Here is a 17217-nt window from a genome sequence, read left to right on the forward strand (position 1 = left end):
TCTCTCTCTCACACACACACACACACACACACACACACACAGTCAATGTCTTACCCTTGCCTGTTGGCGGTCTGGTAGCCTCTGGTTTTTTAAAAGGAGCTCTAACAGGCGTCATGTTCACTGCAAAAAGCAATAATCACTTTAGTAGATTCCTACTTTCCATATGACCCCCTAACCCCCCTTACCAACATTAACTGTTTTACCTATTTTATCATCAGAAGGTGATTGATTTTTCTTGTGGCCTTCTTTGGGCGATTAATCACAGCAGCCTCCTGAACATTGGTTGTGATTTCTAAAAAGAAAAAAACACACAATGTTTTCAGCTTTACAGGAAACCTTAAAAACCACATGACAATTATTAGAAAAATTCTGTTTTATCTGCACTACCAGATGCCGGTGTGAGTTCTGCCCTGGGCCTTTTCTTGCTAAAAGGATGGCTGGGCGTGATGAAGTCTTCTGTAAAAACATTATACACATAGCCAATACTTTCAGAAACAGCACATTGTTGTTGTTGTTTTTTACATTAAAAATACCCCCCACCCCCTCACCCTCAAAAGCCTTACCCAGTTCTTTATCAGTTGACTTAATTTTGGCGCATCTCTGTCGGGTGTGTGATTTCATGAGATAGTAAATAAGGAAAAGGTGCTAGTTTGATCACCCAAAGGCATGTAGAGTTTTGCCTCAAGCTTTGCTCCGCCCCCCAGCACTACGTATGGTGTGAGAGCCTTTTGACCATTTCTAGCAGAACCCCTGAGAAGAATGGAGTGGGAAATGGCTATGCTAGTTCATGCTTATTTAAGCACAGCTTGTGGACAAATACCCCATAAAATAGCAAAATGCAAAGCCTTATTAATTTTGCAAAAAACAGTTTCTACAATTCAAGACAATATTGAACAGCTGTTAAACCCCCTCATCCATGACCTCCAAATACAGAGTCTGGCTGATGCATTCCACACTTTTACTGTGGTGATGCAGTCTGAATTTGCTGATGGAAAAATCAATTGGGGGCAGATTTTAACCATCTTTCTGTTTGGAGGTATAATTGTACAGAAGCTACAGACACACGATGGGTCTCTAACAAGACAGAATATAGAAGATCTTGCTTTTCCCTTGATGACTTTCAAATTGTGCATTGCTAGTTAGAGTGTACCAGCTGTGCGGGTATTGTATCTCAACCGACTCACTTCCCATGACCCAGGTAGGTCCAGAGATCTTGCTAGGTGTATAGTAAACATCGAGATGGTGTTCTGTGGGAAAACGTCTGCACAGGTGTTACTAGGCAGGGTAATGTAAAACCCACTGTCACCCATCCTGTTCTGCCCTTCTATACAGGTTCACAAAGATCAGAAGCGCGCACCCAACTGTTGAACTTGCTAGGCCAGACTAACCATTTCACTAGGTGATACTTTCTCCTACCCCTACCTTTTGTAGCCAGGACTTCTTCGATCCTGTACACCCTATCCTCTGTGGCATTAATCTCCTGTAATTCTTCAGGATAGAAGGTCCCCGCTACGGTGTCTCCTTCATAATCTTTTAACTGGTAGACAGGTCTCTTTGCTCTTTGGATGACTTGGTCCACTATAAATGACTTTGTGGTGAAATTCTGTTCATAACCCTTGGCAAAGACACCCTTGCTTTTAGAAATCCGCACATGATCCCCTTTTCTGAGGAGCGGTGCCTCCTGTTTCCTTTTCACAGAGCTCCCATAGACTACTTTCCAAATGGCCAGGGAGTTGGACTGATTAACATCCACAGGTCTAGCTTTGATGGTTCTGTGAAAGCTATGATTATAACTTTTTAGGAATTGCGGTAGCACGTGTATATAAGTGAAGGTGTTGTTGGCTGTGAAATACATCCACATTTTTGTTTTTAAAGTCCTGTTGAACCTCTCAACAATCCCAGCTTTGACCTCGCTATTGGAAACGAAGGATGTACCCCATGTTTTTGGAAAACGACCCACATCCTTGTTTAGGAACTCCGTTCCGTTGTCCATCTGTATTTTGATAGGCTGTCTTCCATCTTGTGTGAAAACCGCTTTAAAAGCTCCAGACATCTCCCTGCCCGTTTTGCCTTTTAGAGCGCAAGCCCAGGCATATTTAGACACAATGTCTATCGCCGTTAAAATATACGTGTAACTGTTGTTGTATTGAGAAAATTGCTTCATGTCGACTAAATCGGCTTGCCATTGTGCATCCACTTCGGACGCTATGGTCCTTTTTCATTTAAAATGGATCCTAGTTGGTTTATGCAGTGTGTAAGCCTCCTGATCTGAGAGCCACTTGGTAACCTCTCTTCTGACCAGCAATTTGCTCTGTTTCTTTGCCTCCTGAAATAAGGGGTTCACTCCACCCAAACTCCCAGCATCACCGGGGTATAATAAATCTTCTTTAGGATTTCTTCGTGCTCTGACATTTTGTAGGTTAACACAAGAATGGACGCGTAGGGTTACTACAAAGCATTTTTATTGGTGCAAAAGAAACAACCACCACAGAAAGCCTTATCTTTCTATGCACGTGTCTGGGGAAATACATGACAGGCAGGAAATGTTGACTGTCGGTGAACTCTCGATGTTCAGGTTCTCAGTATCACCACACATTCCATGTTCCTGTGTAACACAATGAAAGCTTAGAGTCAGCAGCATGTACCGCCCCCACAATTGCTCTCTAAATACTATTAAGAACAAATCTCAGAAATAAACACTTACCAGTGTGCCTCCTTTCTCTGCCACAACTTCCAGATCCTCTTCCAGATCCTCAAGGGCTGTGCGGTAAGTAGACCAGTCTGTGTCAAGATCCCCCAGCTCCATTTTCTCTAAAGTCATTCCTAGCATAGATAGTAGTCCCGGGAGTGAGAGAGCGCGGGAAGCAGAATTGCTGGACGCATGACGCCGATGCAGGGAGCGGCGCCAAATGGAGGGCGCGGAAAGGAGGCGTAGTGCCTGGTTGGCGCGCAAAGAACGGTTGCGCCCAGAGGATCCAAGGGAAAAGGGGAGGGACTCTCCCTAGCCCATAAGTTCAGGGCCTGCCAGTGATTCTCCTTCAAACGGGAACCAACTGTTCCAACTTAGGGCATCGGTACTCTTCTGCTCATATCTAGTTGCTAACAGTAGAGTTGTTAAGTTGTAAAAGAGGAATAAAGCTTTGAAAAGAATCCCTTTGTCTGTGTCTGGACTTGGCTACTGGATTAGACTGAGAGAGGCCTCCAAGGAGCCCTTGATATCCAGATCCTCAAGGGCTGTGCGGTAAGTAGACCAGTCTGTGTCAGGATCCCCCAGCTCCATTTTCTCTAAAGGCAAGGTGGCTATTTGCATGAGCACCCCGCCATCCATGTCATCAACAGGCTTTACCTCAGTGCTATCCATGCTCCAATCGGCATGTAGGGATGGGGGAGAATTTCCCCCCGAAACTTCAGGGGGCCGAGTGCCAACGCATTCGGTCCTCCGAAGGTTGTTCGGGGAGAAATTCTCCATCCCCCCTGCCCCCCCCCCGGGATGGGACTTACCTTTCACTAATGTCCCTCCCGGTGGCGGGTCCTGGCGGCGGTTCGGCAGGTCTTCATCAGGGACGGGGGCGGCAGCCGGTCTTTCGACCAGCTGCCGCCGCCGCCATTACAAGAAAAGTAAAAAAAAAAACAAACGCCCCTGTGATAGGCTACGTAACGATTAACGTAGCCTATCACGGCTAGATTTGCAAAGTCAGCCGTGATAGGCTACGTTAATCGTCACGTAGCCTATCACGGGTGACTTAAAAAAAAAAAAGTGCGTACGCAAATGGCGGCCCCCATAGGGAGCCGCCATTCACGTTCCTTATTTGGTCGCTGTAGTCTACATAAAGATTACGTAGACTACGGCGAAAATAAGGGCAACGCTATTTTTTAAAGTCACCCGTGATAGGCTACGTGACGATTTACGTAGCCTATCACGGCTGACTTTGCAGATCTAGCCGTGATAGCATACGTTAATCATAACGTAGCCTATCACGGGGGCGTTTTTTTTTTTTTACTTTTTATTTCGCTGCCGGACGAGGCGGGAAGCCTCCCCCCCGGCCTGAATTTCGGCCGGGCGAGGCGGGAAGCCTCCCCCCCAGCCTGAATTTCGGCCGGGTGAGGCGGGAAGCCTCCCCCCTCCGGCCTGAACTTCGGGGGGAGAGCAGCGAAGCGCCTCCACCCCACCGCGAAAAGCTGCGAGACCAGGTAAGTGACTTTCGTGCACCCCTACCCGTGATAGGGTACGTGACGATTAACATAGCCTATCACGGCTGACTTTGCAGATCTAGCCGTGATAGGCTACATTAATCATTACGTAGCCTATCACAGGGGCTTTTTTTTTTTCTTTTGAAGTTCGCGGCCAGGGAGACGGGGCGCTTCTCCCCGGCCTGAATTTCGTCCGGGCGAGGCGGGAAGCCTCCCCCCCCGGCCTGAATTTCGGCCGGGCGAGGCGGGAAGCCTCCCCCCCCCGGCCTGAACTTCGGTGGGAGCAGCGAAGCGCCTCCCCCCCACCGCGAAGCAAGCTGCAAGACCAGGTAAGTGACTTTCGTACATCCCTATCGGCATGTAACTCGGTTTCAGGAAATGTTCTTTGCCCCATGGGAAATACAGCTAAAGGTAAGCGCTCTGTTACAGGTGCTGTGACACCAGCTCCCTTCCCTGGTTTACTGTTTATGACTCTCCAGGTGTCATAGGTACAGTTTCCATCTTTCTGGGCTGAATGCACAAGGGTACCGGGGGATGAGTAAAACCCGAAGGTCGCTCAGTCACTCTTGGCCACTCCATGTTCTTTAGCCATTCCATGTTCTCTGTGCAGAAAACGTGTCTGTGCAAGAAAAAAGGCTGTTTTTCTGGGGGGCAAGGCTGTACCTATTGGTCAGTGGGGTTGTGGGGCGTGACCTTACAGGGCTAGGCTCTAAGACCGCTTCCTATTGGTCTATGGTGGCATGGTGAGTTCGTAGAGGGGACACATGACCCCACTGGGTCAATCCGGGTGCGGCTTGGAAAAGGCCCCGTGGGCCATCTCCGTGCCTGTATGTGCTAGGGCTCTAAAACCAATGCCTATTGGCCCACGGCAGCATGACGAGCTTGTAGAGGGGTCACATGACCCCCGTCAGGTGACCCTGAAGGTCATATGACTGGGTCAGCTGATCGCATACGTGGGGCTTCTGGCTAGGGCGGGACTTCCCATCTCAACAGGGGGTGGTGCAACTGTCACCTTCGAGAAAGGGGCATGGTTTAGAGTTTGATGTGAACCCCCCTCCTTTATTTATACTAACGTATAAGATTGAAGCCTTTCAGTGTGTTACTTTGAAATATGATAACCATATTCAGGGTGGCTTACTCTCAAGTAATCTTCACACAGGATTGCCACATGAGCAGCCCTGTGTAACAAAGTAGCTATCAAAGGAAGGAGCAGCCCATGTCACTATACATAGTTTGGGGGTGTAAACAGCTTTGCTCAGCAGAAGACAGCGCTGCCCACATGATCATCCTACTACAAGGGCTTTCCAGTTGCTCACTAGTGTTGGCATACAGGAGCAGAGGCAGCCCTGCTCTTCTATCTCGCCAAGGATCGTTGCTGAAAAAGAATCTGCTCCAAGGTGCTCTAGTTTGGCTGCGGCCTCCCAACTTCACCTGCTGCTTAAACTTTAGTCACACCTCCAATGCCCAGCTGAAGATGGGGAACTTTGCATGAATTGCCCCCCATTATCAGCCAGATGTAACTTCAGCCAGGGCTGCAACATTGAGTGATTCGGGAGGGGAAGCGGCAGGTGAAGATGCGGGGCGTGGCAACCCAAGCTCAGGGCGCTGTAGAGATATGAGGGAAGGAGGGGTTGTGCTTCAAGCTCCCATCGTGCCTATGGGATATGCGAGCTGAGTGCTGTGTGGACAAACCCTTCCCCTTTCCCATCTCTGTGGGTCACAGCCTGTAACAGGTGTACACAGGGTCCCGTGATTGGCTGGCTCCGTGCCTTAAAAGGGGAGGTGGGGCTGGCAGATGTGCCTTAGCATCTTGAAGAAGAGCAGTTGGTGCAGGTGAGGCAAGGGTGCTGCTGGGGTCTTTGAGTGGGGTCACGCTAAAGCAACTGACAGCACTTGTCCACAGGGAACCATAAGAGTCTGCCTTTCCATAGGGAAACACAGGTGTCCACCTGTCTGTGGGAAGATCCTGGATGCTGCAGACATCGCCTGCTCAACCCTTGCAGCTCTGCACGGGCAGCATCCTGAATAGGGCCTTTCCAAAGGGGGGGGGGCAAAGGGGGGGGGGCTGCAGACGCTGTACTGCTCTCAGGGCTGCCTGCCCTGCTCTCCTTTCCCACACAGAGACAGAGGAAGCTGCTCTCCTCCAAGGCCTCAGCCTCTCTTGCCCAGCGTTGCCTCCTCTGACCTGCAGCCGTGGCTCTCCAGGGTCTCAGGCAGGAGTTTTCCCAGCCCTACCTGGAGATGTTGCTGGGGACGGAACCTGGGGCCTTCTGCATGTAAAACGGGGGCTCCACCACTGAGCTCCCGCCTCTCAAAGAGGAGAGCGGGGCACTGGGAGGGCCCCAGGGCGCCGTTTTCCAGGGCCTTTTTGAAGGAGGGTCCTGAGAGTGCCCCCCCCCCCCGTGCAGGTGCAGCCTTCTCTCCAAGGGCCCAGACACTTCTGGGAGACACATGTCCTTCAGACAGGCGTGCAATGGCTCCGGGGCTGCTTTCAGGGGGCGCCTCCCTACCCCCTGGGCCCCCTTCAGGAGGTCCTTGCAGCAGAGAGGGGGGCCGCATCTTCCTAAGATGGGTCCTTTGCCCCCCCCTTGGCAGGGCAGCAGCACTCACCGGAGCCCCTTTTGGGCCAGCAGGCAGATGGGCGGGGCTGGCCTGGGGCTGCTCTGGCTCAGCTGTGGGGGCACAGCACCAGAGCTGCCCCACCCCTGCTTTGGCAGACCGCCTGCAGCAGCAGCGCCCTCCACGGGCCAGGACTGCCCACCCTAGGGTCCCCTGCTGTCCTGCCAGCACCCAAGTTCGAACTGCCTGTCTCCGGCCTCTGTGTTAGTGGCCATGATGCCCTCGCCACCTGGGACCCGTCCGGGGGGGGGAGGAGGGGGCGCCCTCCGGTTTCTGCCCTTACCCCCTCCCGGGCCCTGAACAAGGGCCACCTCTGGGGCGTCCCATGGCTGCTTCCACGGGGGGGGGGGGGCACCCTGCAGCACTCCAGGCGCTTGGGTCTGTCACCCCCGTTGCCCTGTGCCATTGGCTGGGCTGGCGGGCACTGCAGGCCTGAGCACCTGGTGGGCACGCGATGCCGCTGCCCAGGTGGGCTGCAGGGCCTCGCACCAGCTCCACACGCGGCCTGGCCCACAGAAGCGGCCGCCTCAGTGAGCATGTCGGCCCCGAAGGCACCAGGAGAGGCCCCGCCCCCGCCCCTCCCTGGAAGCGGCCGGGAGGCTCTTCGTCAGGTGGTACTGCTGCCCAGGGGGCTTCCAGACAAGGCTTTGATGGTGCCGCTGTTGCCCCGCTTTGTTCACGGAAGTTCAGGGGGCACCCGGATTGCGTTGTCCTCCATGTGCAGGCATCCCATGTTTTCCCGCTGCTGCTTCCGTCTCGTTCTGTGCTGTGGAATGTCCATGGAGGGAAAAGCCGCAACTCCTGCAGGAGGCCTCCTCTGTGGTAGCACCTGGAGCCCTCCGCCCAGAAGCCCCTCAGTGGCTGCTGGACACAGGCAAAGGCTTCCCTCTCTCCCTCCCCTCGCCCAGCTCTGCCCTTCCCTTGTCGGGTCACCCAGGACGGAGGGGCTGTGTCTCAGTTCTTCCGCTCTGAGGAGTTGGATTGGCAATCTGGGATTGGGTGCTGATGGCCAAGCTTATATAGTGTGGATCTTTCCCTCCACTTTTCCCCAGGATTTAGCTATTTGCATGGCTCCATCAAAGAAGAAAGCTGCCAGAGGCACCACTAAGAATTCCTGCAAGAGCAAAAGAGTGGATGCATTTGTGAAGGATTTTGACCTGGAAGGTAACAACCTCTGTTAGTTAACAGACAACTGTTGGGCTGTTAGGAAGGAGAGAACTATTCATTTTTTAACCTAGAAATAAGTGAAGTCAAATCCTGAGCTCTAAGGATGGCTTTTTATTTATTTATTTATTTATTTATTTCATTTCTATACCGCCCAATAGCCGAAGCTCTCTGGGCGGTTCACAAAAATTAAAACCAAACAACACACAATAAAACAATTTAAAATATATAGAACATTAAAACCACAATATAACAATACAACCACAATAAAACCTAGCAGCAGTGCAAGAGTTTAAAATACAGATTTAAAACAGCAAAGATAAAAATTTAGAAAGCTAAAATGCTAAAATGCCTAGGAAAATAAAAAGGTCTTCACCTGGCGCCGAAAGGAATACAATGTAGGCGCCAGGCGAACCTCACTAGGGAGCTCATTCCAGAGCCGGGGTGCCACAGCAGAAAAAGCCCTCCTCCTAGTAGCCACCTGCCTCACTTCCTTTGGCAGGGGCTCACGGAGAAGGGCCGCTGATGATGATCTTAAGGTCCGGGCAGGCACATATGGGAGGAGGCGATCCTTCAGGTAACCTGGCCCCAAGCCGTTAAGGGCTTTGAATGTTAACACCAGAACTTTGAATCGGGCCCGGAAATGGACTGGCAGCCAGTGCAGCTGGAAAAGTACTGGCGTAATATGAGCTCGCAGGCCAGTCCCTGTTAACAATCTTGCTGCCCTATTTTGGACCAGCTTAAGTTTCCGGACCGTTTTCAAAGGCAGCCCCACGTATAACGCATTGCAATAATCCAGACGAGAAGTTATCAGAGCATGGATAACTGTAGCTAGGCTATCTCTGTCCAGAGAAGGGCGTAGTTGGTATACCAGCCTAAGCTGATAAAAAATGCTCCGTGCCACTGAGTTCACCTGTGCCTCAAGTGACAGTTCTGGGTCCAAGAGCACCCCTAAACTACGAACCTGATCCTTTAGGGGGAGTGCAACCCCCTCCAGAACAGGTCGAACATCGCCTAGCCGGGCAGACGAACCACCCACTAACAGTACCTCCGTCTTGTCTGGATTGAGTTTCAGTTTATTGGCCCTCACCCAGTCCATTACCGTGCCCAGGCACTGCTTCAGAACAGCCACTGCCTCACCTGGTTTTGATGAGAAAGAGAGGTAGAGCTGGGTGTCATCTGCATATTGATGGCACCTCAGCCCACACCTCCGGATAACCTCCCCCAGCGGTTTCATGTAGATGTTAAACAGCATGGGGGATAAAATAGAGCCCTGTGGAACCCCATGGCACAATTGCCATGGCACAGAGCAATAATCCCCCAGCACCACCTTCTGGAATCGGCCATCCAAGTAGGAGCGGAACCACTGTAGTGCAGTGCCTCCAACTCCTAACCCAGACAACCTATCCAGAAGGATACCATGGTCGATGGTATCGAAAGCCGCTGAGAGGTCCAGGAGAATCAACAGGGTCGCACTCCCCCTGTCCCTCTCCCGGCAGAGGTCATCCCACAGGGCGACCAAGGCAGTTTCCGTTCCAAAACCAGGCCTGAAGCCCGATTGAAATGGATCTAGATAATCCGTTTCACTCAAGAGTGCTTGGAGCTGTCCTACAACCACCCGCTCCAGCACCTTGCCCAGGAAGGGGATGTGGGCCACTGGACTATAATTGTTAACATCCTCTGGGTCCAGGTTAGGCTTTTTCAGGAGTGGTCTAATTACCGCCTCTTTTAAAGCGGCAGGCACCACTCCCTCTCTCAAGGAGGAATTTACAACCTCCTGGACCCAGCCGGACATCCCCTCCTTGTTTGATTTAATAAGCCATGAAGGGCAAGGGTCAAGCACACAAGTGGTCGATCGGACTTGGCCAAGCACCTTGTCCGCATCCTCAGGCCTCAGTAACTGAAACTCATCCAATAAAACTGGACCAAACGGTGCTCTGAACGCCTCTACCAATGGAACTGCATTAATGGTGGTGTCCAATTCATGACGAATCCGAGCGACTTTATCCTCAAAGTGCCGCGCAAACTTGTCACAGCGTGCTACCGAGGGTTCCACCGTCTCTCTCCCTGGCCCAGAATGTAACAGGCCGCGAACCACTCGGAAAATATCTGCTGGACGACACGGAGAAGATGCAATGCTGGTGGAAAAGAACTGTCTCTTTGCCACCCTCACCGCCACAGAGTAGGCTTGATAGTGGGCTCTTACCTGTGTTCGGTCAGACTCAGCACGAGTTTTCCTCCACCTGCGTTCCAGCTGTCTCCCCTCTTGCTTCATTGCCCTCAGCTCAGGTGTATACCAAGAAGCTGGCCAGGCTCTGCGCAGAGGGAGAGGGCGCTTGGGCGCGAGCGTGTCAACCGCCCGAGTCATCTCTGCATTCCACAGAGCGACCTGGGCTTCGACAGGAGCACCAGCCATACCAGCAGGAAAATCCCCCAGAGCCCTCTGGAATCCATCGGAATCCATTAATCTCCGGGGGCGGACCATTTTAATAGGTCCCCCACCCTTGCAGACGGGGAAGGCTGCCAGGAGTCTAAACCTCAGCAGGAAGTGATCTGACCATGACAAAGGGACAGATGTTAATTCCTCTACTTTCACATCACCATCCTCCTGCCCAGTCGAGAAAACCAGATCAAGCGTGTGTCCTTTTATATGCGTTGGGCCGATGACATGTTGGGACAGCCCCATGGTTGTCATGGCGGCCATGAAGTCCTGAGCCGCCCCGGATACAGCGGCTTCGGCATGGAAGTTGAGATCCCTCAGGACCATCATCCTAGGGGTCCTCAACACCAAGTCCGAGACCACCTCCGTCAGCTCAGGCAGGGAGTCTGATGGGCAGCAGGGTGGGCGGTACACCAAAAGAATCCCTAATCTGTCCCGGGTACCCAACACAAGGTTCAAACACTCAAGATCTGCACTCGAATGAGCAGGAAGCCTGGAGAGGGAGATTGAATTCCTATAGACCACGGCAACCCCACCTCCCCGACCCTCAAGTCGGTGCTGGTGCTGCACCGAGTGCCCAGGAGGGCACAGCTGGGAGAGCGTGACCCCGCCCAGTTCCCCCGCCCAGGTCTCAGTAATACATACCAGGTCAGCCCCCTCATCCACAATCAAATCATGGATGAGGGAGATTTTATTTTGGGCCGACCTGGCATTCAGCAGCAGCACCACCAGACCCGAGGGCAGACTGGTAAGGCTGCCAGGAACCATCAGGTTGGGGGAAGAACCAGAAGAGGGGACAGCTGTAAGGTGTCTAGCCCCTCTTCTCCTCAGCTGGCCTGTTAATCCCCCAAATGTTTCTCCGAAATCTGCTTCCATGCAACTTCTACCCACAGACTCTTGTCCTGCCCCCGGGAGCAACAAAGAACTCTGCTCCATCTTCCGTGCGACAGCCCTTCAGGTACCGCAAGACTGCTATTGTGTCTCCCCTCAATCTTGGAACCCATTCCCTCGGGAGGCGGTGGGCTCCCCCACACTGGAGGCGTTCAAGACGAGGCTGGACAGCCACCTGTCAAGGATGCTCTGACTTGGATTCCTGCATTGGGCAGGGGGTTGGACTCGAGGGTCCTGTAGGCCCCTTCCAACCCTGCTAGTCTATGATTCTCTTCTCCAGACTAAATGCACCCAGCTCTTTTGCCCGCTCCTCAGGGGGTGTGGTTCCCAGGCCCCCACCCTCCTGGGCGCCCTTCTCTGGACGTGCTCTAGCTTGCCAAGGCCTTCCTTAAAATGTGATGCCCAGAAATGGCTTCTTTGCAAGGGCGACCAAGGAGCCAGGAAGCTGCTGCTATAGCTCGCAGCCAAGAGACAGACACGGGGCTCCCTCTGTTCCCCCTGCTGCGAGGCGGCCTGGACAGGATGGCCAGCCGCTTCCGGCTGCCCGCCCTTGCCCCCGCTCTGACCTTGTACTCCTCTGAGCCCGGTGAGAGCTGCTTCAGCTGCGAGTCCAGCTGCATGAAGTGCCGCGTGATCCGCTCGATGCGGGCGTGCAGGTCGCGGTACTCGCCGTACTCCGCGTTGAAGTCGTTCTTGTAGCTCTGGCGCTGCTCGGAAGAGGCGATGGCGCCGTATTTGCTGGAGCGTGGAGGAGAACTCAACGTGAGCAAACCAACGAAAACCCAGCACGCCCCCCGCCCTCTCATGACCAACGCAATGAAGACACGCTGCAGGGATGGGGGAATGGTAGCCCTCCAGATGATACTAGACTACAATTCCCATTGTCCCTGCCCATTGGCCAGGACCAATGGGACTTGCAGTCCAGGACAGCTGGAGGGTCGCGCCCTCCTTACCGCCGGTGTATGACGTCAGGCCCAAGGGAATATTGGGAGCCAAGCCCTAAATTATCAGGAAAAGAACGGAACGACCGTCCCTCGAAATGTTTTGGGCCACAATTCCCAGCATTCCTGACCTGGGGCTGATGGGGGTTGAAGTCCAAGCCATCTGGAGGGTGCCAGGCTGGAATAGAACGTATCAGCCAGCATTGTTATGCCTCTATATAAATTGGAGGTGTCAGGCACGCTGAGTACGGTTCAAATTGCCCCCCTCTGAAGGGAGAATTGTGGAGCCAAAAAGGTGCAGAGAAGGACCACCGAAATGACCTGGGGGCTGACGCGACACCCCTACGAGGAAAAGCTACAGGGTTGGAGATTTTTTTGTTACGGAGGAAAAAAAGTGTTAGGGGGCATAACAGAGCAGCTGCCTCGACCTGGTGTCCCAGAGATTGCTGGAGAACTGTTGTGGTGGCAATATAAGCTGAGGACTAGCAAAAGAAAGAACTGCTTCGCATAGCAATACTTAGTTTGAATTCGCTGGGACAAGGGGTGGCGATGGCCATGCTCACGGAGGTGGGCTTAAACGAGGAGACAAATTTACGGAGGAGGAGGTGGTAGCAGCCTTTCAAGGGCTACCAGCCATGAAAACTAAAAATGGAACTGCGCTTGGACTATTATGTTCAGTTCCAATTGCCACACCTAAGATATTGTAGAGGTGGAAAAAGGGCAGAAAAGGCCAAGGAACATGATCCAGGGGCTAGAGAGAGGTTGTAACATCTGGGTCTGTTTAGCTTGGAGAAAAGGTGAGTGAAGGGAGACGTGATCGAGGTGGACAAAATGATGCCTGGTGTGGAGAAAGTGGACAGGGAGACATTTTTCTCCCTCTCTCGTAATACTAGAGCCCAATGGGGTCATCCCAAGAAGCTGATTGGGGGGAGATTCGGGATAGATCCAAGGAAGGAAGCGCAGACTTAAACTATGGAATTCCCTACCGCAAGATGTAGTGATATCCACCTATTTGGATGGCTTTAAAAGGAGGGTAGACAAATTCCTGGAGGAGGAGGAGGCTATCAGTGGCTACTAGTCATGACAGCTATATGCCACCTCCAGTCTCAGAGGCAGTGTGTCTATGTGCACCAGTTGCTGGGGAACATGGGCAGGAAGGTGGCATTGCACTCATGCCTTTATCATCACCAACGTTCATATCTTGCTTTTCCTCCAAGGAGCCCAAGGTGGCTTACATGGTCCTGCTCTCCTCCATGTTATCCTCACAACAACCCTGCGAGGTAGGTTAGGCTTAGCATCAGTGACTGGCCCAAAGTCGCCCAGTGAGCCTCATGATGGAGGGGGGACTCGAACCCGGGTCTCCTGCGTCCCAGACCAATGCTCTAACCACTGCACCACACGGGCTCTGTTTGTAGGCTCCCGTGGGCATCTGACAGGTGACTGTGGGGAACAGAATGTTGGACCAGTGGGGCCTGTGGTCTGATGCAACCGGGCTCTTCTGCTGTTCTAAGCTCCATGCACAGCGAACGTCTACCCCTGGGTATTGCCTGCCAGGGGGAGAAACTGAAGAGGGGTCTTGCCTTCACTGCCCTGCTTGTGGGGTTCCCACTGGGGCACCTGTCTGGCCACTGCAGGAGGCGGCACCCAGGCCCCACCAACATTCAACCCCCCCACCCCTGGTCCCTCAAACACTTACAGCAAGTAGTCCGGCGTTTCTGATGTGGACGTTGGAACGCTGGAGCTGTTGCACATCTCGTTCAAACCTGGGGGCGAGAAGGGAAGAAGGGGGGAAAGAAAGAAAAGGTTGACATCTTCAACTTCAGCCACTTGCACAAGAAGCATTCTGCTTAAAGAAAGGGGGCTTAAAAGGACTTGGCCATCAATATGCGGATGACCCCCAGCTCTGCCTCTCTTTTTCATTGAACACAGGCAAGGCAGCGGCTGTTCTGAATCAGTGCCCGGGCACGATAACGGACTGGATGAGGGCCAATAAACGGAGACTCAATCCAGGCAGGACAGAGGTACTGTTAGTGGGTGGTCTGCCTGCCCAGCTGGGTGATGCTCAACCTGTTCAGGGGGGGGGGGGGGCTGCACTCCCCTAAAGGATCAGGTTCGTAGTTTGGGGGTGCTCTTGGACCCAGAACTGTCACTTGAGGCATGCGTGGACTTGGTGGTACGGAGCACCTTTGATCAGCTAAGGCTGAAATACCAGCTATGCTCTTATCTGGACAGAGATGGCCTAGCTACAGTTATCCGTGCTCTGATAACCTCTCATCTCGATTACTGCCACGTGTTATACGCAGGGCTGCCTTTGAAAACGGTCCGGAAACTTCAGCTGGTCCAAAACAGGGCAGCGAGATTGTTAACAGGGACTGGCCAACGAGATCACATTGTGCCCATACTTTTCCAGCTGCACTGGCTGCCAGTCCATTTCTGGGCCTGATTCAAAGTGCTGGTGTTAACATTCAAAGAACTTAACGGCTTGGGGCCAGGTTCTCTGAAGGATCGCCTCCTCCCATATGGGCCTGCCCGGACCCTAAGATCACCCTCAGCAGTCCTTCTCCAGGAGGCCCTGCCAAAGGAAGTGAGGCGGGTGGCTACCAGGAAGAGGGCCTTTTCTGCTGTGGCCCCCCAGCTGTGGAATGAGCTCCCTGGAGAGGTTCACCTGGCGCCTATGTTGTTCTCCTTCTGGTGCCAGGTGAAGCCCTTTTTATTCTCCCAGTATTTTAGCATTTCAGCTCCCTAGTCTTTTAGCTCTGCTGTTTTAAATCTGTATTTTAAATCTTTGCATTTGCTGCTAGGTTTTACTCTGGTTGTACTGTTCTATTGTGGTTCTAAGCTTTCATATTTTATATTGCTTTATGCTGCGCTCTGTGGTTTTAATTTGTGTGAACCACCCAGAGAGCTTCAGCTCTTGGGTGGTAAAGCAGTGAAATGAAATGAATAAATAAATAAATAAATAAAAGAGGGTTTCGTGCTGTGGCGTGCAGGCTGGTTCATGTACACAGACGTGATCAGCAGTGCCACTTGGAGCACATCTTAATTCTAGTTGTGGCTAGTAAAAAAAAAAAATCCATCTAGGAAGGAAACTGAACGAGGGATGGACAGGAAGGAGGGCAGGAGCAGGACATGGGATCTGGGTTGCCTTTGGCTGCCGCCTAGTGATCATACTCAGGACGTACATGTAGCCCTGCAGGATGTTCTGAGAAACAGCTGCTTATAGGAGAAAAAAATAAAACATGAACACATCCACGCTCACCCATTAGAAAAAAAAAGGGGGGGAGAGACTCCTAGTGTGCCACCATTATTAGGACCACCTAGGAAAGCAGGAAGCAAGCTTCAGAGTTCAACCAAACTCTTTACACCGGGGGTGCAGAACCTTCAGGGTTGTGGGCCAAATCCGGCATGCCTGCGAGCCAGATCTGGGGGTCCCTAGAGAGCCCCCCCCACTTTCCCCGGTCCCACCCTTTCCCCCAGTCACAGATCATTGGGTGGTTTTCTGGCTTTGGTGCAGCCCCCTAAGGGTGACACACCAGCATTAAGAGCTTTAAGCTAAAAGATGCTGTTATTTGTGGCCTTGCCCCCTTTTGCCTTCGGTTCTGCCCACCACTGGAATGCAGCTCCTGAGAGCTTGCCTGAAATGTAATTTGGCCCCCAGGCTGAAAGAGGTTTGGCGAGCCTGCTTTAAATTGGGTTTGATGTATGGCAGGTGCATAAGCGATCTCAGGACCCAAGCAAGGCATGCTGGGACAGAATTGGCAATGGTTGTGTGTCCCCTACTCCACCCCCCATCATCTCCAGGTAAGGCTGGAGAGCTGCTGCCAGTCCGTGTACAGTTCTGAGCTAGATGTAACCTAATGTAGTTAGGTTACATTAATGTAACCTAAAAGCCATTGTATGTGTCTTAAGCAGCACATAGTACTGTAAGAGCTGCGCATGCCTGGAATGAGCAGACAGTAACCCTAAGATAAGGTTGCTAAGCAAACCTCTGGCAACCAATCAAAGTGACACGCTGGCTGAGGAATGCAAGCTAAGTGATAAAACTGTAGCGCGGAGGTTGCCCAGGGTCGACTCTGCTTTGAGCGTGAGCTCCTTTGTCGAACTGTTTGCAAACAATAAAATCGAGTTGGACCCAGCCTGAAGTTGACTCCCCTCTTTGGGGCAAATTGGACCAGCCTCCAGGGGGCGACACTAGCATTTTGTGCAACAAACTGGCGAGCAGTCAGGAGTCCCTTGGACCACCCTGGGGTCAAACGACAGAACCGGCGAAGGTGCCAGGAGGTTAAAGGCGTGGACTCCATTGATTGAGTCAACCAGGCTGAATGGGTCTGAAGAGACGGCACTAGGGTGCTGGGCGGAGTAAGTACTTGATTTCCCTTCTGTCTTTCTGTTTGAGTTGCCTTCGGAGCGTCTGAGGTTTGTCAGACTCCGTGTAAACGTCTGAGGTTTGTCAGGCTCCGTGTGTGGTTTCAAATAGAGGTAGGCACAATGGGGGCGGGCAGCTCCCGTTTAGAAAGCTCTGCCACTCCCTTGGGATGCATGCTAAAGAACTTTAGCAAAGTCAAGCGTCTGAGGTTTGTCAGACTCCGTGTACTAAGATGTCGAAAGGCAAGCTGGTTACACTCTGTCAATTGGAATGGCCAGCATTTGGAATTAGTTGGCCAGACATAGGATCCTTTGGTGTAAATCTTGTAAATGCTGTATATAAAAATGTGGTGAATAATGGGCAATGGGATCAATTCGCCTATATTGATGGTTGGTTGAATTGGTGCGGAAAGAATCCCCCTTAGTTACAGAAGTGTAAATGTGCAAATGTGTTACTGGCAAAGGACCGCAGGGGCAAGAGACCCCGGGTGGTGTCTGAATCAAGTAGTAAGAGATAAATTTGCCTCAGGGAAGGTGAGATTATCAGCATTTGGATGAGTGCCAACCAAAATCCACTGAAGGCGAGAAAAGGTTGAATATAAAGTT

The 17217-nt window shown here is 52.2% G+C and overlaps 1 protein-coding gene across 1 annotated transcript in view; it reads right to left on the minus strand.

Moving 5' to 3' along the window:
* Positions 1-11383: 11383 nt before the first annotated feature.
* Positions 11384-17217, minus strand: part of LOC146334088 (RNA polymerase II elongation factor ELL-like) — a gene marked incomplete at its 5' end in the record, with an annotated part of 30344 nt that continues 24510 nt past the window's right edge. Inside the window, 2 exons of the mRNA XM_084824919.1 lie at positions 11384-12043; positions 13943-14009. Of these exons, the coding sequence (XP_084681045.1) occupies positions 11674-12043; positions 13943-14009 (437 nt within the window). The remainder of the gene's footprint in view (positions 12044-13942; positions 14010-17217) is intronic.

Source organism: Heloderma suspectum, chromosome W (genome assembly GCF_057233095.1).
Source record: "Heloderma suspectum isolate Gila_16-S chromosome W, 16-S_ref, whole genome shotgun sequence".
NCBI classification, from domain to species: Eukaryota; Metazoa; Chordata; class Lepidosauria; order Squamata; family Helodermatidae; genus Heloderma; species Heloderma suspectum.